General features: G+C 51.1%; 1 protein-coding gene across 2 annotated transcripts; it reads left to right on the forward strand.

The window, feature by feature from the left end:
- The first annotated feature begins 187 nt into the window (after positions 1-187).
- Positions 188-22,772, forward strand: Bpifb1 (BPI fold containing family B member 1). Of its 2 annotated transcripts, none has more exons than XM_087188873.1 (16): positions 188-226; positions 1,741-1,916; positions 4,067-4,208; positions 4,796-4,903; positions 5,663-5,812; positions 7,203-7,284; positions 10,932-10,995; positions 12,657-12,742; positions 14,020-14,199; positions 14,976-15,029; positions 15,517-15,675; positions 17,593-17,660; positions 18,499-18,544; positions 19,363-19,426; positions 20,363-20,439; positions 22,606-22,772. In XM_087188873.1, the coding sequence occupies exons 2-16, from the start codon at positions 1,802-1,804 to the stop codon at positions 22,642-22,644; spliced, it is 1,434 nt and encodes a 477-aa protein (XP_087044999.1). In that variant the 5' UTR covers positions 188-226; positions 1,741-1,801; the 3' UTR covers positions 22,645-22,772. The 2 variants fall into 2 exon arrangements, with proteins under 2 accessions (XP_087044999.1, XP_004868002.1); XM_004867945.3 differs by having other exon boundaries at positions 194-226; positions 1,761-1,916.
- The last annotated feature ends 2,186 nt before the right edge of the window (positions 22,773-24,958 follow it).

A 24,958-nucleotide genomic window follows, 5' to 3' on the forward strand; every position in this document is an offset into this window, starting at 1 on the left:
CATGCCCCTCCCACCAGTCTTCTCCAAACCTCAGGAAGCTGGAGTTCTTAGCTGCCTCCAGGAAGGGCTCTGGTTCACCAAGAGCTGCAAATATTTACCTTGGAGACCTCAGCCCAGCCCAAGGTCCTGACCCACCTGCACAGGGTGGCTGCCTAGATATAAGGCCGGGTCTCCAGACCCACTGCCCAGGCAGGCAGCAGCAGCCCCAGGACTCTGGCGTGTCCAGGTAAAAGTGCAGGGAAGGGCCAAAAGCCTCAGCTTCCAGGAAGACTCTGTGCTGGGAACACCTGTTGGGGACAGCTTAGGAACACAGGGCTCCGGTAACAACCCTCAGCTGTGACCTCTGAGGGTCAGGGCCAGGGAACGGGGAGGTGCCACCTTCCTCAGCCTTAAGAGCAGTGTGTGATAAAGGGCTGGGGCAGGCTGAGTCTTTTCCAGACCTCATTCCAGTGACACAAACTCACTCTGCGCACACTGACTGCTCGTACTTGACCTATGCTGGGATGACAGTGAGAACAGAGAGCAGCAGCAGGCACACGGGCCCGCAAGGGTCTCCCAGTGTGACTAACATAGTACATGCTGTGCTCAGCAAAGACCCAGGGACATGGCAGTAAAGGGCAGTCAGAAAAGGCTTCCTGGAAGAGAGGACATGCTGGTCATCAAGCTGAGCAGAGGTGACAGAACAAGGAGGAGCAAGAGACTTTCCTGCCAGGGGAGCAGGAGCTGAGAGCCACGTGTGCACAGGCTGGGACCTGGGAAGGGGACACTTTCCCAGGAGGCGATGCCACCAGGATCTCTGTTCCCCCAATCTCCTTTGTCCAGGGGCTAAACAGTGTGTGGAGTAATGGGAGGGCATACAAGCCAAGATGCTGCAGGGATGCAGAGTGGAGGTGGGGGCTCCCCAGGCAATGGAGTGGGCTGGAGGCTGTCCACTCCGTCCTCTAGCTTTGACCACCAGGTGCTTCCTTCCGGCTCCCAGCAATCCTGTAGTGTAATTTATGTACTATAACTATTCCCCTTTTATAGACGTGCAAACTAAGGCTCAGAGAGGGTAAGTCACTTGTCCAGGGTCACAGAGCCAGTAGTAGAGGCAGCCTCCTACTCCTAAGCCCATGATATTTCTCCTCCACCTTCAGGCTCCAGACAAACAGAGAAGGGGGTCCTATAGCTTGACAGGGTCCCTCCAGCCCAAACCTCTTCACCTTAGCAGGCTCAGACTCCTGGTTCTTTTTTTTTTTTTTTTTTTTTTGGCCCCAGGGATTGAACTTGGGACCTTGCGCTTTCAAGGTGCTGGAACCACTGAACTAAATCCTCAGCCCCAGACTCCTGGTTCTTTCAGTGGACCAGAGGCCTTTCAAGTTATCTGCAACCATTTGGGAAGCTCTGCTGGGGCTGGCAGGCAGCACAGGGCACAAGCTGGAGAGCTCAGCTGTCACAGGAGCTGACGCTCCATCCTGCAGAGGCCACAGAGGAGTCATGAGGCCAGGACACCCAGATCCACCCCTCAGGAGACACCCACTGGCCTCTCTCCCTGCCTTTCTTCCCCTGGCTCCAAGAAGCCGCCCATCCCTCCCCAAATCCTCACTAGTCCAAGATTAAGCCAACAAGCCTACTCCACAATTTTGAGTCCCACCCGAGTACTCATTCTCCAGCCTCCAACCACCCTGCCCTGGCCCAGGACAGCGTTTCTCTGAGCGAGGTCCAATCAGTGCAGGCCAACCCTCTGGCCTCTCTGCCCAGCTATCTGTGCTCACCCCAAGATCTGCCACCTGCCACCGGCTGCTCACGTACACCTGGAAAGATGGCTGGCCCTTGGACCCTCAGCCTCCTCTGTGGTTTGCTGGCAGCCACCTTGGCTGAAGCCACCCTCAGCCCTGCTGCAGTCCTCAGCCTTGGCCCAGAAGTCATCAAGGAACGTAAGTTTGGGTCACCCCAGACATCACCTCCAGAGGGAAGGGGCAGGTGAACTTCCTCCAAAGAGGAGGGAGTTCCCCAACACTGGGGTTACACAAGGCATAGCTGGATCCCAGGACTTTGGGGGAACAAGAGAATATGAGTTGAAAAAAGAGAGAATATGAGTTGTAAACATTTGGGGCATCTATGATCTCAAGAGTCTATAATACCAAGATCCCTTGTACTTAAACTCCATGATTTCAACAAACCCATACTCAGGGGCCTGTGGCCTGCAGAAGAGGTGTGTGGCTGCTGCATGCAGAGATACAACCACCTCTCCCCTGCCCATGTCTGAAGTTCCAGCATCAGAGCACCTGGAGTGTGAGGCCAGCCTGCTCCCAGTACCTGGAGTCCTCCTGCCCAGGAGTCCCACACACAACTTTTTCAGTCCGCAGCTCTGTGACCCTGGCCAAGTCCCTGAGCCTCAGCTTCCTGAGTCGAAACAAATGAAAGGGCCATCTTGGCCTGGTGGACACATCCAATGGGACAGGAACTGACCAGAGCCTTCTCCACTGTGGCTGAATCATTTTGGGCGGGGAGCTGTCTCATGCACTGTAGGTTGTTTAGCCACATAGTCCAGCCAGTGTGACAATCAAAAGTGTCTCCACACATTGGCACATGTCTGCTAGGGGATGAAATCATGCTGGCTGAGAACCTTTGCTCCAAAGCCTGGTCCTCTGAGAGGGAAAAGCCATTAGCTCTGCAGGACTGTTGAAGGACTCCAAGGACCTGGCCTCTGTGTTCCAGGGAACTAGGCAGAGCCAAAGGATGGGTCCCCAAGTAGGAATGAACCAGAGAGCTCTGGGAGGCAGCAGGGAGACAGGGGTACACTGGGCTCATGGTGTGACTCCCAGGCAAGGGCATTGAGCTGGAAAGAGCTTGCACCTGTCTAATCCAGTGACCACTGTGGGTACTGCAAGCAACGTATGAGTTAGGCCCAGTCAAGAGACAGAAGCCACACCATCATCCCAGTAGTTCTGTTCAATATAAAGAATTACCAGGGGATAAGAAGTGGGTCATGGGTTAAGAGGGAGAAGGAGAACCCTAAAGGATACCCCAGGGATAAAGAAGGGGGCAATTGAGGACAATCCCAACTCAGAGGCACAGAATCTGCCCAGACATATTGGAAAGGGTGTGGCTGAAGGGTATTGCATTGGGGGAGGGAAGGCAGAGGGGCCATTCACTGGGTTGTCCTGGGCCAGAGCTGGTGCACAGTTAGCAAGTCAAGGTGAAGGCAGACAGCCACCTACCAGGAAACCTATGGCCTTCCTCAGGAACCTGCCCTAGAGGAAGGGATGCTGATGACTCACTGGAAGGCCATTGCTTGGTGCCTGCCTAGAAGCTGGCCAGGCCCCACAGAGCTCACCCGCTGCCCTTGGGGACACTGCTAATGCACAGTCCAGCACCACTGGGCAGTGACACCACAGGAGCCTGGCAAAAGGACCACACCGGGACTTCCTCCTCCATGTCCCTCCAGAGCCTCTGCTGGGAGGGCTCATAACGCGCCCACTGTCACAAAGAGAAATTTACAGGGCCCAGCCCCATGATCACAGAGCAGGCAAATGGCCCCAAGACAGTAACTCAGAAATCTGAAACATTCATGGTGTCATGTGGCTGAGTCACCCTACCTGAAGGCTGAAGGAGCTGGGGTATTTATACACCAATTAAATGGCCTCTGGTGCTGGCAATCTAACAAGGACCAGCCCTGGAGCTCCTGACTCATAGCCCCTTGTTCCTGGCTCTTCCTTCCTCAGCCCAGCACCTGAGGCTTGGGATGACAGGCCCATAGGATGTGGGTGCCAACAAATTGTTAGCAAGTGTACTTGGCTGTAAAAGTGCCCCCAGTAGAGCCTTGGGGTCCCCTGACTCTTGGCTCTGGAAGGCTTTGGCACTGGTTGATGGGAAGACTCTCAGCCTCACTCTTTGTGTAAAAGTGAGCCATCCGGGCTAACATACTCAAGGCTACATCTACACAATGGGGATAGAGGGAGGGGTAGGTTGTACCCTTGCCTGATGTCAGGTCTGGGGTGTCCTCCCTATCTTGGAAAACCCACCCACCAAGCCATCCTTCTTGTGTCCCCTACTGGCCCCTAATCCCTGGATCTGCTTCCAGAGCTGACCCAGAAGCTGGAGGACCGCAATGCCACCATCATCCTTGAGCAGCTGCCGCTGCTCAATGCTATGCAGGAGAAGCCAGCCGAGGGCTTCCCGCCGCTGAGCAGACTGATGAACAGCATCCTGAAATCCATCATCTGGTGAGTGGGGCAGGGAACCACTGGGACCAGTTCCTTCCCCACACCTCTCCCCCGACACACTTTGCATGCTGTCAGTCAACAAACATCAGTCCATGTCAGCTCTCTGCCTGGCCACAGTGGCCATAGACTGAGTTTGTCCCTGACAATGCCCATAAGACAGTGACACAGGAACCCTACAAGGGCAGCCCCAGAGGAAGGTGGCCTGGAATAAAAGACAATACTTCTCAGTAGAGGTGAAAATTAAGCCAGAGAGTCACAGAAAGCATCATTCAGGCAGAGGGACCAACCTGAGCAAAGGCATAGAAGGTTGAGAGTCTGTCAGAATGGCTGGAACCCAGACCCCATGGCAAGGAGAGGTCGGCAGGGTCAGGTCACAGAGGGTCTTCAGAGTCGGCCTTACAGTCACCTCCTAAAAGTCCAGGCACCGTGATGGTGTTGCAAGCAGGGGTGGGGAGGAGTCAGTGGACAGGTCTTGGGGTCCAGCTGCTGGAGAGAGACAGGAAGACAGGAAAGATAGAGTGGGAGTGGGCTTGGGGACAACAATTGAACATGAAGCCTGATTCTCATCTCTTGCAAATCCCATCCAGGCTGAAGGTCACTTCTGCTAGCATCCTCCAGCTGCAGGTCCAACCCTCAACCTATTACCAAGAGATAATGGTCAAGATCCCCCTAAACATGGTGGCTGGACTCAACACGTGAGTGTCCCCTCAGTCACAATGGGCCTAGTGAGTTCATCTACTTATTCCCCCCACCATCATGAAGATTTCCAGAAAAAACAAGTGCCAAGCAAAGAGAAGAGTGAGTGCAAAGGCCCTGAGGCCAGATTGTGCTGAAACCTGTGAGCCAGGTGCAGACTTGGTTTTGACTGTGACACAGGTGGGAGCTATGGAGGGCCTGAGCAGAGGACGGACATGACAGGTTTTAACATTTATAAAGGATCTCTCTGGTTGTTGCGGGGAAAACAGACAGCACAGGGACAAGAGCAGAGGCAGGGCAGTATCCCGAAGGTACTGCCGCAGCTAAGGCAATGATGGCGGAGACTGGGACTTCGGACAGGGAGATGGAAAGAAATGGTCAGGGTCTGGGGGTGTTTGGAAGCAGGGTTTCCTGGTGAACTGAATATGGGGGGTGGGGGGGTCATCCAAAGGTGACTGCAAGGTTTGTGCCTGCACAAGTCTAGCATGAAATGGCCAGCAACCAGGCCAGGAAGCCCTGCAAGGAGCAGGTTTGGGGACCATCCAGAATTCAGGGCTGTACATGCTATACTGAGAAGCTGGGTGCTATCACACGTGGAAAGGAGCGAGATCAGGACAGGTAGAATAAAGAAGCTTGGGTGTGAGGGTAACCGGCAGAGGAGACGGAGACCAAAGTGAGGGCACCAGGAGACAGACACACAGCAGGCCTGTCTGCCACGGGCTTGGCCCAAGCTCACACTGCCGGTGCCACCGTCATAGGCCCCTGGTCAAAACCATCGTGGAGTTTCACATGGAGTCTGAAGCCCAAGCCTTGGTCAGAGTGGAGAGGAACAACAGCGGCCCCAGCCGCCTCGTCCTCAGCAAGTGCTCCAGCAGCGGCAGCAGCCTGCGCATCCACCTGCTCCACAGGTGGGTGAGGAGCAGCCCTGGCCTTGCCCACCTCACAGAGGGAGGGCAGGGAGGCCGGCCTGGAGAAGGAGGAGACTTAGCCCTCCTTATTCTTTCTTTTTTTATTATTAATTTTATTGGTACATTTTAGGTATACAGTGTAATGACATTCATCATTGGAAAGTTGTACCTTTACATAATATATCTTGGTTATTTTTCCCCTTCCCCTGCCCTCCCTTCAACCCCTCCATCCCTCCCTATTTACAAAGACTTTTTTGGTTTTTTGTGGGTTTTTTGGTACCAGGGATCGAACTCGGGTCCTTGGGCCTGCTCAGCAGGCAGCGAAACCACTGAGCTAAATCCCCGGCCCTACATAGACCTTGTTTCCTTTTTTTCCTTTTCTCATATTAATTCCATTCCCTTCTTTCCTTTCCCCTACCCCTCCCACTTCCCCTTCCCCTTTGTCCCTTTTCTTCCTGTTTCACATTATCTATTATACTTTTTGGTCCTTATTTAAACTTTCAGTTTCTCACACCAGAGAAACTATTCAGTATTTACACTTTTTTGTCCTATTTATATCACTTAAGAGTATCACCTCAATGTACATCCATTTAGCTGTAAATGTCTCTAATTTCTCATTCTTTATGGCTGAGTAGTACTCCATTTTATGAAAGAAAAAAAAAAACACATCTTCTTTATCCAGTCTCCAGTTGATAGGCAATTGGGCTGCTTTCAATCTTTAGCTATCACAAACTGTGCCACTATGAACATGGGTGCACATATATCACTGTGGTGTAATTCTTTTAATTCTTTTGAATTTTGGGGGGTACCAGGGATTGAACTTGGGACCTTGGGCCTGCAAGGCAGGCACCAGAACCACTGAGCTAAATCCCCAGCACTGGGAATTCTTGATCTGGGCTCTACCTCTGGTGCCTCGAACCACCCCAAGCCGGCTTGGGTGGAGCTGTGGTAAAACCAAAGGCTTTACCAGACTTTTTATACTGTGTAATATACATCTATTTCACTTACTTTCTGGGTCACTTCCCTGTGTCTCACCTTCCTCATCTGGAAAGTGCAGGTGACGACACCTTCCAGGCAGCAGGAGAGGATTCAATCAAGCATCAATCTGGCAGGGACCAAACCCTGGTTCCATGGCTAGGACTCAAAAACTCCTTAACAAGAGAGTGGAGAGAAAGGCCATCTCCCTTCATCTCAGTACCAGCACAAATTTCCAAAGGCAACACCCAGGTGCTGCTCCCTGAGAACTCTGCCGCTATCTATGGATGGTGTGGGTCCCCTCCCCACTCTCCAGCATCATCTACCAGCCTTCATGCCCTTGGGCAAGTTCCTCCCTCCCTGTCCTCCCTGCCCTCCAGCCCTTCCTAATCTCCTCCACTCTCCTCTCCCAAAGGCTCTCCTTCTTGGTCAACACCCTAGCAAAAAAAGTCATGAACCTCCTTGTGCCAGCCCTGCCCCAAATGGTGAAAACTGAGGTGAGTGGACTGGAAGGCTCTGGCTTGTGGGATCTGCTCCCCCTGTGGGGCTAGAGGGGAACTGCAGACTGCTGCTTAGGGCATCTCAATGAATGGACACTGCTGGAATTGCATAATTTACTCATCAAAACTAAAACCAATGGATTGGGGCATTGACCATCTTGACTGTCGAGGTCAAGGTCATGGTACTGTCAAGTCAGCTAGGAGGCCTTGATCAGTGAAGCGCTGGTAAATTCTTAACAACTGTGTCTGGAGAGGGTGAGGGGAGGGGCCCTGATTTATAGATTTGCTGCGTTTCCTGGTGTAAATCCTCCCTCCGGGGCCAATTTTAGACTACCAATGTTATGTCACTGGCCAGAGTGGGGAAGAAACATACAGTAGCACCCTACAGTATAGTATTTCCACCAAGCAGTTATAACAGATATAGCCTCAAGGACAATATAGATCACAGGCGAATAAAGGAAAATATTTAGGAAGCAATGAATTTAAGTTTTTAGTAAATGCATATTTAATATAAGTCATTCATTGTAATGTTATACAATTTAATTTTTAATAATGTATGGGTTTAGTACCCAACTCAGAAATTCCTGAAAACTTCACAAGTGGTCCTTAAAAACTGGTCCAAGTTGTTCTAGCATTTGGCTTTCTCACACCAATCTCGATGTGGTCCTCAGGGGCTGCCACGCAACAGGTCCTGTTGGGTTTAGCTTCCAGGTCAGTAAATACAGGTGAATCTCATCTTGCTTTGTAAACTAGATTCATCCACATTGACAATTCCAAGATGCATTCACAACAGCAGGCTACCCCTCCTGTGGTCAAAACACCTTGTCAAATAGCAAAATTTTTTATAATAAGGCTTTTTTGAGAAAAGATGATATAACCAGCTGGGCGTGGTGGCTCACACTTGTAATCCCAGCACTCAGGAGGCTGAGGCAAGAGGATTGCCATGAGTTCAAGGCCAGCCTGGGCTACATAGTGAGTTCAAGGCCAGACTGAAGTACATAGCGGAAACGCTGTCTCAAAAAAAAAAAATTAAATGAAGTACCAAAAGATGATATAATAACCAAAACAATTTGAAGGGAATACCCATAATGCTTCTACTTAACCCAGCAACTACTTTGTCATTTGCATTTCAGCTTCCAATGGTCATTCATGTGCACTTACATTTTTGCTTGGCTACATTTGGTGATAGCCTTTAAATCAAGTATGATTCTGTTATTATATATGATTGTATAATAGCCACAGTCCTTATAATTGCTGCATCATATTTAATATCCCAAAGAGCCTTTCTTCTTAGTAATGTGATTTTTATTAAGAACGCTTTAAGGGCCGGGGATTTAGCTCAGTGGTTCCGCTGCCTGCCTCACAAGCGCAAGGTCCTGAGTTTGATCCCCGGTACCAAAAAAAAAAAAAACACTTTAAACCAACAGTACCAATATTTAAGATAATATTTTATATAAACAATGGGATTTTATGAAGTGTATTTTTTAGAACAACAGAGATTTCAGTTTTGCTCCCAATTGTCTCCCATCCCTTACCATCAAGAAAAAGAGTGCAATATTTTGCCTCCATTTTGTGAAATTATACATCACCCATACAATACAGAAGCATGTGTTTGCTATTGTGAAGTCAAGATTAAGAGTTTCAACTTCTGCTTCTTCAATAGTAATGCTTAAGAGGATCATATTTAGTAAAAAAAAGAAAAAGATTTGGGGTCTGGAGCGTCTTTGCCCTGAGTTACGTCCCCAGTCTTTTTTTATTTTTTATTTTGAGACAGAGTCTCACTAAGTTGCAAGACCTTGGGATCCTCCTACCTCAGCCTCCCAAGCTGCTGGGAATACAGGTGTGCACCACATCTGACTAGAAGATCTATTATTTTAATAGGCTACATATCTATATATTAGAGCAGTCAAAGAAAACTACTGTAAATAAATAATTGAAAACTGAGGCTAGGGGTATAGCTTGGTTGTGGAGCACTTGCCTACCATGAAGGCAAGTTTGATCCTCAGCCCAAAAAAAAAAAAAGAAAGAAAGCTCAAATGAGATTTTATAAGGTTAATTTTATAAGGTTAGTTTCACTGAGGCAAGGTACTTTTCTCCAGTACCTTGGAAGAGGGTGAAGAAAAAGAAGAAGGGGTAGGAGGCGAGGGGAGAGAGTGAATGTAAATGGAGGTATCAAAGTCAAGGCAATGCTTTGTTATTGTCAGAGTTTTGAGGTCCTTAACTGTTAGCGAAAGTACATATCCAGAAGCTTTTTTAATGGAATGTGAAAGTAAATAATTTGGTAAAATTGGGCTTTCTTACAGGAGTTGGTTTTTTTGAAGGATTTTACTCTTCTATTTAAAGGCAGGGATTTCTTGGCTGGGCACATGGCACACACCTGCAGTCCCTGCCCTCTCGGGGCTGAGGAGGATCTAAAGTGCAACTTAGCAGCTTAGCAAGACCTTGTCTCAAAAATTAAAAATTTTTCAAAGGGGGCCGGGAATTTAGCTCAGTGGTTATACCGCCTGTCTTGAAAGTGCAAGGACCCGAGTTCAATCCCCAGTACCAAAAAAAAACCAAAATTTTTCAAAGGATTGGGGGTGTAGGTCCATGAGAAAGCCCTGGGGTCGATCCCCAGCAGCAGGTGCACACACTGGCGCGCACACAGACACCCACACACACACACACATGCACGCCTATGCGGATAAAGACCGTACTTTCTTAAAGTAAGATCCAGCTGTAAACTTTTTTTTTTTGGTACCAGGGGTCGAACTCGGGACCTTGCCCTTGCGAGGCAGCCGGTGGAACCACTGAGCTAAATCCCCTGCCCCCAGCTGTAAATTTTTTTCAAACCTCCAGGAAAATCATATTTTATCTGGCATCATATTTTAATAGATAAAATATATTTTCCTCTAGAAAAGATGGCAAGAATCTGGAACTATAAAACACTCTTTGCATAACATCTATCTCTAATGGTGAAAAAAGCCAAGTAGGGGCTTTCCTTTCATCATTCTGTTTCCCACCATGAGCCTCTGGACTGGACTCAGTGGTAACAAGAATAGTTTATTTGGCTTCAGGGAAAGAAGACCTGCACATATGAGAGGTGAACGGGTGGCAGGAGCTTGTTGGGAAAATTAGAAAGCCCCTTTTCGTGTAAATATGTGGGTCTCCAACTCTGGCTGTATCTCAGAACTGTCAGAGGCTTTTAAAAATTATGATGTCTGGTTCTACCTCAGATTTGGAGGCAACTAATCTGCAATTGATGTGGTGGGACACTAGTATCTTGGGAAACTCAAATGTGCAGCCAGGATTGAGATGCTGATAGGAATGAAGGACAGGGGCATGGTGGGAGAAAACGCAGTGGATGCAGGGGCACCGTTCCTTTAAGCAGATGCCCTTGGCAGTGCATGCTGGGTATCTCTGAACCAGTTTCTCCATCCTCTCTGGGTCTAGGTTAGTAAAGCAACAAACAAACCAGTCCAAAAGGCCTCAGGTAGCCTGGGGGGTACAGTGGACTCTGAGCTCAAGGATGGCTGGGAGTGGAACCCCAGAGTCCTCAACCTGGGGCACAGCAGTGGGACTCCCACCAGGTGGGTGGTTGGGCAGATTCGGCAGGGCTGAGTACCACTCCTCACTAACGCAGCCCCTCCTTTGAACTGTTGTAGCTATGCCCTGTGATTGAGGCTGCCTTTGATGACATGTATGCAGACCTCCTGAAGCTGGTGAAGGGTAGGTGCTCAGTTCCCACCCTGCCTTTTCCTCTTCTGCACAATAAGCCTCTAGGCTTGCCTCCTCCAGGGCCTGAGCAACACCTTGGCCCCAGTAGCAGGTGGAATGGTGCAGGTTGATCCCTGGCCAAGACAAGCAAATGGAAATCTGCCACAACTGCAACCTCCTGAGCATCTTGTATGTTCAAGATTCCATGTGAGACCAGCAAGTACCCAGATAAGTCCAAGTTCATCCTAGCCCTGCCACTGACTTGCTCTGTGACTTTAGGAAAGTCATCCTGCTTCTTTATCCTCAGTTTCCTTCCCTGAAAATGTGGCTCTGGGCTGGGGATTTAGCTCAGTGATTCTGCCACTGCCTTGCAAGTGCAAGGTCCTGAGTTCTATCCCCAGTACCAAAAAAAAAAAAGGAAAATGTGGCTCATCCACCCCACCCCCAGGGTGGCTGGTGAAGATTAAACGTTTACAGGAAAATTTCAGGCACATAGTAAGGGCTCTGCCTGCACAGAGAAGGGCTTATACTTGCTGAGTGAATGGGTGGATGGACAGGGAGATGGGGGGTGGGGGTGGGTAGGAGGTGGAGGGATGAGTTGGATGACACTACAGCGGCCAAAGTGTGCTAACAGAGAAAAGGGAACGAGGGAAGAGACATGATGTGTGCGCAGGAGGGTCATATCTCTCTCCCCAAGAACAGCAGAGATGGGAGAACATGGCCTGGCTCTTTTATTTATACTGGCTCACCGACTCCTCAGACGGCGCATGAAGCAGCAGTCATTACCCCCACTCTCGTTGGGGGGAAACTGAGGCTCTGCGAAATTGGGTCATTTGTCTTAGCTCACAGAAGAAATTGCTGGTAGGGCAAGGCTTGAAACCAATTTTCCCAGTTCCTAGTGTGTGTGATTCAGATATCGCTGTGACTAGCTGCCTGTACTGGCCATGAAGCGGAACTTACTACACCTCCTTTTTATGATAAGGAACCTGGGGGCTGGGGGTGTCGCTCCACGGTAGAGTGCTCATTTAGTACACATGAGCCCTGGGACCGAAAAACAGAGGTTCACAAGCGGGAAAGACTAGCCAGAGTTACTGGGGCTCAAACCCAAGTCTGTCTAGCTCCTCTGTTCCACGGGGTCAGGGTCAAGATCAGAATCGGGGTCAGGGCTCCTGACAGGGAAAGAAGGCACCCAAGGGCCTAATCCTGCCCGCCCCTCCCCAGTCTTCACCTAACGGGCAGAGACGCCACCGCCACCTGGTGGCCAAATGGGGAATCCCGCGGTGAACACAGGAGACCAAGTGCTCAGATGGCTGCATACCTGGGGTCCAGACCCTGCCTGCTTCTGGGTGCAGGTTGCAGTCTTCTGGGGAGACAGAGAGTTATAAATAACAGCTCGAGTCATAGTGTGGCCAAGAGCAAGTCACGTCACTGTTCTGAGACTCAGCTTCCCCAACTGTGCAACAGGGGTAATATAGGACCTACCTGCTAAGGTCTCTGTGAGGATGGGCTATTCACTACCATCCTTCTTGTTGATATTACCAGCATCATCGTCTTCCCTCTGGCTCCTCCCTCCTTCCCCTCCCTGGTGCAATACTGAGCTGCTGGAAGCAGCTGAAAACCACCCGTTCACCCTGCACTCTGCCCTCACAGAACGTTCTTCTTGCCCCGAGCAGTGCCCATTCCCCTCAGTCCTGGAGGCCTGCAGTTTGACCCTCTGACTCTCACCATTGAGGAAAGTGTCATCCAGCTCAATCTAGAGGTGAGTACCTGTCACATGGGGAACACACTGCTCTTCTCTGGTCACCAGGGGTCAGACACAATGGGGAAAGACCCCGGTCATGTCAGGGCACAAAGTCTGCTTTAGAAGTCATGACAAGCTGAATGTGTCCCATGCAGGCCAATCTGAGGGAGGAAGCCTTGCAGGTGGGGCCTGAGGGCCACACAGAGCATGTACCCAGGGGCCTGTCCTCCAGCCCTAACCTTGTGGTGCACAAGATCCTGGGCCTTTCACTCAGGCAAGCTCCTGCAGATGCCCAAAGTGCTGGTGACATTACAACAGAGCTCAGGATGGTGACACAGACTCATAGACCACACAGACCTAAGTTTCTCTCCAGCTACATGACTGGCTGTGTAACTTTGGGCTGGTTTCTTCACCTCTCTGAGCCTGTTTCCTTACTTGTAAATGTAAAGAATAATGGTCACTTATAATAAAATGAGGCCACATAGAACCTGGCAGACAGAAAGTACTGGTAACTGTCAGCTCTGTAAAATGTGGGGCTGCACAACCTTGCCGGGGTTGGATTCCCTGGGGTCCCACCGAACCAGGGTGGCGTGAAGCCCTGACCAGTTCTCAGGGATCCTTTCAGAAGCTGCAGCATTAGGGCTGGGGATTTAGCTCAGTGGTTCTGCCACCTGCCTCACAAACATGAGGTCCCGAGTTCGATCCCTAGTACCAAAAAAAGAAAAAAGAAACTGGCAGCATCAAACATTTCCATCCATCTTGTTGCCATTTTGAAATTTTCCCTTCCTCTAAAGGCTTTGCGGTATCTGTGAAGCTGAAATATAAATGAAAGATAAGATGTCCATGTTGAAATTTGGATGCAGTGGTGCACAGGGGTAGTCACAGGAACTCAGGAGGCTGAGGGAGTAGGATCACTTGAACCCAGAAGTTCAAGGCCAGCATGGACAACATAGAGAGACCTTGTCTCTTTTCTTAAAAAAAAAAATTATCTACGATGAAAAACAATTAAAATCAGAGATTATCTAGGATTCAGGTGAAGGAGATACTGCCAGGCACCAGCCATAACTCATTGCTACAGCAAGGCACTGAAATCCACCCAAAGCCATGCTCAAAAGAACAACATTAATCCACAAATCATGACCTGATCACCTCCGAAAGCCCCCACCTCTCCACCCTGTCCCCGGGGGATTAAATTTCCAACACACGAGCTGTGAGGGACACATTCAATCCACCGGCTCTGCCTGAGGAAGCTGTGGCCTTTCAGTTTGAATACACTCCCTGCCTTGTCTCCTCAGGCCAAGGTGCTGGACTCAAAGGGCAAGGTGACCTCAAGGTTCAACAGCTTGGAGACAGCCCTGATGGTGCCCACCCCTAGCAATGCCGCTTTCAGCCTCCTCCTACGGCAGGATGTGGTGAATGCCATGGTAGCCGCCTTGCTGCCTTCGGAAAAACTTGTGATCCTGCTGGATTATGTGGTGAGCCTCTCTGGGACAGAGGAGAGGCCTCTGCTGCCTCCTCTGCTAAGCGCAGGGGACAAAAACTCCCTGGGCTCCCGGCCTTGGGGTAAATTCCTCCAGTGATGGATCCTGGCTGTGACCTGGCCTCTGAGGATGAAAACCTCCCTATCCCTGTAGGAAGCCAAAAGGTAACTTAGACACTGAGCATCCCAGGGATGGCGCTTGATTACCTCACTGCCTACCACTGTGTGAGCCATGGCAGACACAGCTAAGTGATCAGGGCCCTCCCTCCCCCCGAGCTTGGGGGCCAGTACAACCACATCCACCACCACCAGCCACCTCCTCTGGGGTACCTGATGGGGAAACCAAGGTCCAGGGGAGAAAGTGTTGCTCAGTTATGGGAGGGTGGCAGGGTGGCAGGTCTTCAGGTTAGCACACAGACAGCAGATTCCAAGCCCTTAGGGATTAGACCTCAGAATCAGGGGCTGGGATGGTGAGAAAATGGGGAGTGGTTGGCATCAACCACATTCATGGTTACAGCAAGAACTGAAGTCACTTCTGTCCATCCCTGAGAGCAGGGAGTAGCCTCAGGCTCCTGGCCACTCCCTACCCACAGCAGACATTCACAGCGCCTGGCCTAGGGGCTGTTGTTCCACCAGTGACAGATATATGACCTAGACCCTGGGCACCCAGCTTTTCTGCTGTTTTAGGAACACTTTTTTCCAGCAGTGGGGTACAGACGTATACCTCACCTGTCCCATAGAGTTGACCTGCTCTGGCTTCCTCCCCCTCAGCTTCCAGAAGTGGCCCGTGAGCTGAAGTCGAGCCTTGAGAAGATCAGTAAACAGGTGGGTGGGTCCATTCACCACCTGCAGCTGGATGGGCGATTGCTACACCCTGGAGAGAGGTCTCCAGGACAGAGAGCACGTGTGGCACTGTCCACTCCTCTTGCTCCGCTGAGGAACATGGCAGACCAGACCCAGGCTCCCAGAGATTTCAGTCTATCAGGAAAGTTTGAATCAGATGATAACACAGATGACATTTCACTGCAAGTGCAGTGACAAAGGGCAGGTGCTGGAGCGTCACTGGGCACCTGATTTGGCTGGAGACCAAGAGGCTTCCTCAGAGGGGTGGCGTTCCAGACAGGGAGGGGATGCCACAGTACATCAGGGACAGTACACTTGAGGGTCTCTGCAAGGACAGTGTGGCTGGGGCACAGAGAGAAAGCAAGAAACTGGGGAGAAAGGCAGAGGCCAGGGCCCATGGGGCAGCAGGGAGGCCTGTGGCCCTGGTGAAGCACTTGGGAGGCCACACATGGGTCTGATGTCCTTCCAGATTGCGGATAAACTGGACAACACCCAGATGGTCAAGATGGTGGTTCAGGAAGTTCCCTACCTCCACCTGACCCCAGGCAGCACCAAGGCAGCCCAACAAATCATCATGGATATTTTCGCCACAAATAGAGACCTCCACCCACTCTTCACCCTGGGCATCGTGAGTTCAGTTGTCTGTGACTTGGGCAGCAGCATGCCTGCCCTTCACTGTTGCTCTTCCCCCCATTTTGGCATCCAGCTGGCCGTGGGAAGGATTTGTGAATCAAGTTGGGAGTTTTGGGGTCCTAACTTTGTCCCTGTGACTTTATTGGTCAGGAATCTTTGGGCAGAAACTCGACTCACCTGCACAAAAGGGGAACTGATTAGATCATATAACTGAAAAATCTACATGACATTAGCTTCAGGAATAGCTGGATCCAAGTGCTTTAGCAACATCATCTTCATTCTACTCTCTCCATGTAGCAGCCTTTTTTTCCTCTATACTACCTCCACCCTCATACAGACTATCTCCTCACAGGAGTGCCCCAAGCTGCACTGAGCTTATATCCTATCAGATTCGCTATCCCAACAAGAAGGCTGTCTCTTTCCCAAAAGCTCCAGCAAAAGTCTCAGGGATGACTCTCATTGGATGAGTTTGGGTCATGTGCCCACTCCTGACCCAATCTTGTGGTCATAAAATTTGAATATATAAATCTCAACTGGGACACACGCAGGAGTAGGGCCTGGGAGTTGGCTCCATGCAAACCACACCGACAGAGAGCAGGAGTGCCAAGTCCTCTTCTAAAGTCTGAACAGAATTAAATCATCTCCAAGGAGGTTTCCCTGGGTCTTCTCAGGAGCTCTGACAGCTCAGATTGCAAAGCCGCCCTTTGGGTAATGGGATGGGGTGGGGCATCATAGAGCAAGATTTGTGGCAGGGGTCCTGGGCAGGGCCCCTAGAGGCTAACCCTAGGACAAGGCTCTCATAAAGGTGACATATTGGGGGACAGCTCTCAGGGAGCAGGGAAAGCTGAGCAGAGAGCACCTGGGGACTGGCCAGGGCCTGACCCATGGATTGCACCATATGAGTCTGGTAGAGAACAGAAGGCCAGCCTTTTACCCCTCATCATTCAGTTGTTGGCCACCAACAGCCCCAAGGGTCAGGGAGAACAAAACCTCCCAGGGAGACAGCTTCAATGAAACAAAGGGAAATCTAAAAAGAAGGGGTAGCTGGGCACTATGGGCAGCAATGCTCAGCTGCTGTGAGGTGCTGCCACCCTATCTGGGCAATAATGGGGCACCAGCGGCATCCAGTGCGGCAGGCAGAAAAGACAAAACGAGGGCACTGAGGACAGCTGTGCAGGCCATGCTCCTCACAGTTTAGGGGACCTTTCACAGAGGCACAGGAAGCGTGGCCCAACGGGAGGCAGTCTGCTTGGTGCCCTAGCTTCCTCTGGTCCTGGGCCCCCGGGCCAGCCTCACTCCCTAGTGACCCCTCCATGGCCAATGAGAGGCACTTTGACCATCAAGTCCAAGCCTACAGGACAAGGGCATCCTCTGAATGCTGCTGACCTGGAGCTGAACCTGGCACTCTGCCCTCAGGGTCACCCCAGCCAGGGGTCAGGTTGACAACTGTCTCAAGCCCATATCTGGGACCTGATACAACTTCCAGACTTTCCAATAACACTCAATGGCTCACATTTCCCAGGGCCTCCTGGTCCTCTTCCTCATCTTCCTCACCTCCACGACAAGTAATGACAGGGCCCACCACACAGGGGTCAGCTCACTGAACACTGTCACATACTGTTCTTAGAGCACCACCTGACACAGTGAGGACTCTACACATTGGCTGCATTGCTGTCCTTGTCTTTCCCTGCAAGCCTATATGTCAAGTGTCTTATGGGGCAGGGTACAGATACTGTCTCATTTATGAGATGCAGAAATTAAGGCCTAGAGAGAACAAACCCTTCCCCAGGTCACAGCTAGCATCTGAGATTCAGACCAGGAGAGCTGACCCCAGAGCCTCCTTGCATGGCCCTCACACCATGCTGGATGCCTCCACTTCAAAGAAATGAAAGCTGGGCTTTTCTTGTTGCAGGAAGCCAATTCGGAAGTTCAGTTTTACAGTGAAGGTGACCGTCTTATGCTCAACTTTAATGACATCAGGTAAACACAGAATCACTGTAAAGATTCCGCTGATGAAAATGAGGTCTGGCTGTGACCATGGGTCTCTTTAAACACCCACTGAGTGGGCACCAAGTAAGGGCTGCTCTAGGGTGCGCAGCAAGGTGGCCCTGCCTGGGCTCTCCTGTCATCAAGGACTGAATGCCAGAGACAGGGAAGGAAACTGAACAGCCGGACAGCAGCCTCAGGGCAGGCTCATCCTGGCCACAGGAACGGCCCACACAGCACCAGCCTTGGCCTTGGGCAGCCAGTCCTGAACACCTCTAAGACAGGGACAGTGACAGTCAACCCCAGACACTGAGCCCCTTGCCCCTTGGAGCCAGCACAGAAATGGCCTCTGTCCCCGGCTGATTCTCCTGTCCCACACCCTCCCCCAGCCCAGAATGAGTTCAGGGGTTGCCTACTGGACCCTCCCAGGACAGACCAACTTCCAGGGTGTGTTGGGATTCGCCTAATCAGGGTTGGGGATTTTTGTACAAATCAGTGCAAGGATATAAAGCTGAGCCTATGGGGCCTGCCTAGGCAGGCATTCCTGCCTAGCAATGAACAGCTGAGCTAGAAATCAGGTGCATCCCCCCTGCCCAGAGGATCCTGGCCTTCTTATTCCACCTTGCTGGGGGGAGGTCTGTTCTTTGGACCACTATTTGTGCCCTCCCCCCAACTAGAATGTACGCTCCATGAGTCGAGGATTTTATTCAATTCTCCACTATATCATAAGAGCCTGTGCTGTACCTGGTACACAGTAGATGCTAGGTAGATAGCTGTTGAATGGATGACTGGGCCACCACAGGGCTCTTCTCACATACATCTTCTGTTGCAGTTTTGATCGGATCCAACTTATGAACTCGGATATTGGCATATTCAGCGTAAGTATTAACAGATTGTTTCTTGAGGGCCCAGGAATGGGCTGGGAAGGTCCATTCTAAAAAGAGACATTGCCCAGGGTTGGCTTCGGAGGGGATCCCCACAGGGACCCTGGGGTGGGCTGGCTAGCCTCCCGAAATCAGCCAAAGCCAGACCTCCTGGCCACGTGTTCAGGCACCTACTGTGTGCCAGACACAGCCAAGACTCGCACAGCCATGTGCACAGTCCCATGCCTGCTGTCTTTCTGCACAGTTTTGATCCTGTGTTAGAAAACAAAGCCCCTCCATTCACAGTCCCATTGTGATCACAGAGGCCCACCTCAGTGATCCTGTGGGCCTCTTTCTTCTGGGCCCCAGTTCACCCATCTGAGTCAGACTGAACCTGAGATCTCAAACTGGCTGATCTATCTTTTTAGCCGTGTGTTCTTTGGTCTTTATGTTTTATTTATTAACTTTTTCACCACTATTTTAAAGCAAGGAGGTTTCCATGTGAACTTCAGGTCTCTGGCTTCCCTTAGGAAGTCAGAAGCCCAGGAAACTCCCTCAGAGCCAATTCAGCAGCAAAAGAGCAACAGGGCTCTGAGGAGGGGGTGCCCTCCAATGCACCCAATGCCCCACCTACCGGTTCCCCAGGCAGCTGACTTTGTGCCTCATCCAGACCTGTCTGGTCCCCCCAGATCCCTTGCAGCTCTAACGTGCAAAGGGATCTGGGATCCCATCATCTCAGCTGCTGCCCTCTCCAAGAGGATGAGCCCTGCCCACCCACGGTGGCGGGAGGACCTGGGGCTCAGCCAAGGTGACAGCTCCTCTTCTTCCCACAGCCTGAACTTCTGAAAGATGTCATCAGAAAGATCCTCCACGCTGAGCTGCTGCCAAACCAGAACAGTGAGTCCCTCTGCCACTCAGTCCCTTCTCCCTGCAGGGCTTTGCTTTACCTTCTCTGCCCACATTGTCATCCCTTTCACTTGGTTTCTACCTCCCTGTCAGACTCTCATTCATATTCCACCGTCTGCAGGGAATCTTCCTGGTCACTCACCTGGAGTGGGCACTGCACCTCCAACCTCTGGGCCCAGTTCCTTTGCTAGCAGTGCCAGGCCCTACAGAGGGCCCAGAGAGAGCCCAGGCTCCCAGGGCAGCCAGCGGGAAGGCGACAGTGGAGACATACACCCAGAGCATGCTTGAGGTGCCACAGGCAGATCTGGGTTCACGTCCCGGCCCTCTCTTGCGGGCTGCCTAGCCTGAGACAAGCTGCCCAATCCTCCTGAGCCTTAGTTTCTGCATCTGTGAAGCGGAAAAATAAGAGTACCTTCCCCAGAGGCCAGAATGAGACCTCATGTGTAAGAGGCAGAGGACATAGACAGACCTTCTAAGGGGCAGGGTTGCTGGGCACAGTCTGCACCCGACCTTTCCTAGCCATTGCTATAGCATGAAGGCATATGTTAGGGTTATGAGGAAGGAGCCAGGAGAGTAGGTAGCGCTGCTCTAAGCCCTAGGTTGAGGGTGTGATGAGAGCTGGTAACCTATGCCAGCAACATCTTTTAATTTCTTTTTATTAGAGTGGGAAATCTCAAAGTATAGAAACCTCTGCTCTGGACAGTGGTAGCCAGTGCTGGTTCTTGAGGAGAAATGTGACAGAATGTGAGGGGTGTACTTTAGGACAGCCAGGAGCTGGTGCCAGAGGCAACAGGTGGGGAGATGAAGCTGGGCAGATGCTGGGGCAGAGAACAGGTGAGCTGAAGCAGAGTCCAAATCTGGCATCCCACCAGGACCTAGGAGTCTGCCTCCCCAGCCTACCACCTCTGACCACATTTGTTATTTCAGGCAAATTGAGAACTGGGATCCCTCTGTCAATCGTGTCAGCCTTGAGATATGAGGCAGCTCACTGGTCTTCGGCCCAGGTAAGTGGTGTGTGGCCATCAACCACCTGCCCTGGCTGGGAAGAGCATCTTCCCACCAGCCCCCACCTGACCCTGGTGGTGAACTGTGGGGAAAGTGGGCAAGTCCTTCCCCCTCTCAGGCCTCAGCTCCTTATCTGCACCTGGGGCCATCACACATTTCCACTTCACTGGTTACCATTCATTCATTCATTCATTCACCAAGTCTCTGTTGAAGGTTCACCATGTGCCAGGCCTGCCCCCAAGTGCTTGAGGCTACAGATAGGAAGGAAAAGAAAACACCCCAGCCCAGCACTTCCAGTACCCACATTCTAGCAGGAGAGGCAGACACATAAACTAATAAAAGCAGAGTATTAGTCCAATTCCATAAGGACTGAGAAGGAAAATAAAGCAGGCTTAGAAGAAAGAGTGATGGCTGAGGAGGAATGCTGTATTAGATGGGGTGATCACAGGCATCTCTCTGAGGGGTGACATTTGAGCCAACGCCTGAGGAGGTGAGATTGAGCCCGGTGGGTAGCTGGGGGAAGTGTCCTGTCGGAATGGACACAAGTGCAAAGCCCTGAGGCAGGGATGTTTAACACTCCAAAAGAGATGAGGAAAGAGGCCCAGGATCTAAGGTGGCATCTGGGTGTGTAGATCAGGAGTTACACACCGCTCTGTGGCTAGATGGTCTCTGATCCATGAGAATCGAAACCATGTCCATCTTGTTCACGCCTCTATCCCAGTACTGTCAGCAGGGCCTGGCACACACTAGACATCCCATGAACATTTGGCATCTGCTGGGGAAGAAGGGCTGGAGCAGATTTTATCTCCAACAATAGCAATAACAATGGGTACACTGTGCACCTGCATCTCACTCCGTCTTTACACTCATCCCAGGTGGTGGATCCCAATGTAATCTCTGTTTTACACAGAATGAAACTGAAACCAGCAAGCCCCTTTCCAAAGTCACACACCCAGCTGGTGGCAGAACTGGGATTTATACTCAGCACCTGCCCTGATAATCCCCTGCTTAGGGCTCCAACCTCTGCACTGGCCAATGTCAGTGAGTTGCCTATCGAAGTCAGAAGAGCCACAGCCAATTACTGATCCCCTACTGTGTGTAGGTACAGATCACAGCAGTGGGCAGACAGAAATCTCTGCCTTCTTGCTGTTTGACTCTACTCTAGACAGAGAGAGATGTTAAAAACAGAATTATTAGCACTAAACAAAACCCACAGATGACTTGCCCAGCACCCTTGCATGACATGGTGTCCAACCTAAGGCTCCAGAGGCATTTTGGACCAAACCCTGGACTCTTTCTTACCACTCCTCACAACCCCAGGGCTGTCAATTAAAAGCACTGAATTCCTGAGCTGTTTGATCCTGGAAAAAACCACAACTTTGAAGCCACTAATTGCATCTATTTTTAAGTGTCCTGTTTTGCTCTGTTCCTTTGTTCTTGGCTATCAGCACATGGGTTTCCTTTCTGTTGTTTATAATATCATACACTTTAAAACCCAGCAGGAGGATATGAGCTGAAGCCAGTCTGAGGGAAAGAGGGTGACAACAGAGGCCAGGGGTTGAGTGGCCAGATGTTCACTGTATGATTCTTTCAACTTCGCTGGATGCTTGAAAATGGTCACCATCGGGCTGGGGATTTAGCTCAGTGGTTTCACTGCCTGATGCGCAAGCGCAAGGACCTGAGTTCAATCCCCGGTACCAAAAAAAAAAAAAGAAAAGAAAATGGTCACCATAAAATCATGGGAGATCTAACAGGGCAAGTTCCTCGTGTTACCCAGTTTCAAAGAAAAGAAAAGAGGCTTGTTAAAAATTCACCTGCCTGGGTCCCCACAGATACAGCCAGGAATTTGCATTTTATAAAACTTCCTGGAGAGCTGTGCTCACTTCAGCAGCACATATACTATAAAACTTCCTGGAGAGCTTTGGTGGAGGGCTGGACCTGGGGACAGCAATCCTGTGCAATCCACCCACTGCACACAGGGAGTACACCTGTGCCCAGGCCACTGCAGGGCAGTACACAGACCTCTGCCCCTTCCAAGAATTCTGCATGAGTGAGTCCAAGGTTATGACCCCCCAAGGCCAGTGGTCACCCTGTGGAGGACAAAGCCAGCATAAACCATAGCAAGGCAGGAAGTTTAAAAAATGATTTTTCTCCTTCAATCCCAGGATACCCTCATGCTGACCCCAGACTCAAACTCCTTCTAGACCCGGACTCTCTGCTCTCCAGTGACAACTTGGATGGTGGCCACCCAGGCCAGCCCCAATCGCACCTGGGAGTGTGGGACAAGCTCTGTGTACCGTTCTTTTCTGCAATCAATAAACGCTTGCCTGTGGCTCCTGCAGTCTGGAGTGTGGCTTTGTCCCTGCACAGGAGTCAGTGGCCACTGGCAGGCTTGGGGGCTGGGCATCTGAGCCACATCTGGGTCATCTGCAGGCTCATCTCAGCAGTCCGGCCCTCTCTGAGCTGTGTCTGGGCCACGTCAGGCCACATCAGGATAACTCCATGGTCCTGACCACCTCCCTCGCGTTTCAGGAGTAAATAAGCCAGTTCTTCCCCTCACCTTCAAGGTTGGCCTCCACACCATCCATGCAGGGCTGGCCCTTTGGGCAGAAAACATGCATTTGTTGAGCTTGGTGTGATAGTTCAAGGCTCTCTAACCCATGTGGCTCTGGGGCAGATGAATTAGGCTCCAAGTTCCAGCCTGGCCCCTCAGTGCCTCCTTGATGTGGCTTACCCGCTACGGGCCTCAGTATCCTCTGTAAAATGGGGATATAGTTTCCACATAGGTATACAGTGTCACCTGTGGGTGATGTCATCATCATTTGTTACCTAGCTTCTGGGGTATTGGGCCTTTATCACCAAAGACCCTTGGTATTCAGACAGTGCATGGCTGCCATTGTCTCCCCAGCCACCCTGATGCCAAGAGGTTTGGAACAGACAATAGGCCCCTGTTCTCCAGCCCTGTTCCACCTCAAAACCAAGTGACACAGGGGGCCTTACAGGAAGAGAGTGGGTAGGCATTTGGGGAAAAGGTGTTACTCAGCATCACAATGCAAACAGGCAGAAGAACACTTACAGCCCCAGGAAAGACCAAGAAGGAGCTTCTCCAATCTACAAGGAGGCAGGCCAGGACACGTGGGACACGTAGGGGCCAGGACCAAACCCTGCACCTGGCACTCACACCGGCATCAGACAAAGGCCCCAACACAGCCCTGACTCCCAAGAATGCTTCATGCCTGAACAGTGGGCAGGAATTTGCTCCCCACACGATACAGTCTATTACTTTTCTAAATGTTATTAAATCTGGCTTTGAGCCCCCACTCACAAGGGAGGTGAGAGAATCAATCCTCTCCCCTCTTGTCTGGGGAGATCTCTCCAGGCTCCCAGGGGTCTTACAAGATGGGGTGGGAGGTAGGCTTCCAAGAGCCCTGGAGGACAGAGCACAACCTCTGGATGTTGGTCTCCTTGATCTCCATGAAGGGGACTCTGTCCCAGCCCACATGACTGTGAAAGCCCCATCCTGGGGTCCACGTTGGGGAACAGGATCCCTTCTCCAGAACAGTGATGGCCCTAGGTACCAGGGTTCCAGACCCAGGGCTCCCTGGGGGCTGGTGGATAAACAACCCCAGCCTCCTCACTCCTGGGGACAGGGACAGCTCCAAGGCCTGAGCTCCATACTGGCTTCCAGAGCTCTGGGCAGGATGGACCAGGCTCCTACAGTGGCAGCTGGCTGGACACCACACCTGCCTGGCTGTCTGCCTTCCCTGCTCACCCCCCAATCCCAGGTTGTTGGATCATCTCCCCCATTACAATGTACTCAGATCCCAGCCTCAGGGTCTGTTTCTGGGAATCTAGCCAAGGCATGCATTTGCTCCATGGAAGTGCTGCTGGATGCCTCTTAGGGAGCATCCCTCGGCCACTCCTGTGACCTGCAGCAAGGCTCCATCGTCACCCCACTTGGCAAACCAAGGAACTGAGGCTTTAATAACTCCCCTCCATCCCAAGCAGGCCCTCCCCACTGCCCATTGCCACCTCTGTCCCCTCCCTCATCAGCCCTCCTTGGGTCCCACCACACAAAGAGGAGAGGAGCTGGTCCTCCCCAGATTTCAGGAGGGAAGACGCCTTTGAACTTCCCCCAATAACCCGCATCCATCCCAGTGACTCAGATGAGGCAGTTCACCCAGGAGCCCTCTCTACCCCAGGCAGAATAGCAGCACCTGGTGGTAAAACTGAGGCCTAATCCACAGAAATCAGAACTCATTAACTCTTCCATAAGTTTCTTAGAAGGAACAATTTTCCAACCCAAAAAGCCCATGAATTTATGACTCTGAGATTTTTTTTTTTTCTTTTCTAAGACAAGGTCTCATTATGTAGCCCAGGCTAGCCTCAAACTCACAGCGAACCTCTGCCTCAACTCTGAGAATTTTGAATAAAAATATTCTCTTCCCAGCTCATGCCTAGAATCCCAGCCACTCAAGAGGCTGAGGCAGGAGGATGTTAAATTCTAGATCATCAGGG

Source organism: Heterocephalus glaber, unplaced genomic scaffold (assembly GCF_053883595.1).
Source record: "Heterocephalus glaber isolate CG9 unplaced genomic scaffold, H.glaber_assembly_v1.0 deba00001532, whole genome shotgun sequence".
NCBI classification, from domain to species: Eukaryota; Metazoa; Chordata; class Mammalia; order Rodentia; family Bathyergidae; genus Heterocephalus; species Heterocephalus glaber.

Bases quoted from the DNA above. Each gene is read 5' to 3' on its own strand.
- Bpifb1 (XM_087188873.1), top strand. From the start codon at position 1,802: ATGGCTGGCCCTTGGACCCTCAGCCTCCTCTGTGGTTTGCTGGCAGCC. The intron at 17,661-18,498 runs GTAAACACAGAA...CTTCTGTTGCAG, and splicing joins CTCAACTTTAATGACATCAG to TTTTGATCGGATCCAACTTA. The intron at 19,427-20,362 runs GTGAGTCCCTCT...TTGTTATTTCAG, and splicing joins GCTGCTGCCAAACCAGAACA to GCAAATTGAGAACTGGGATC.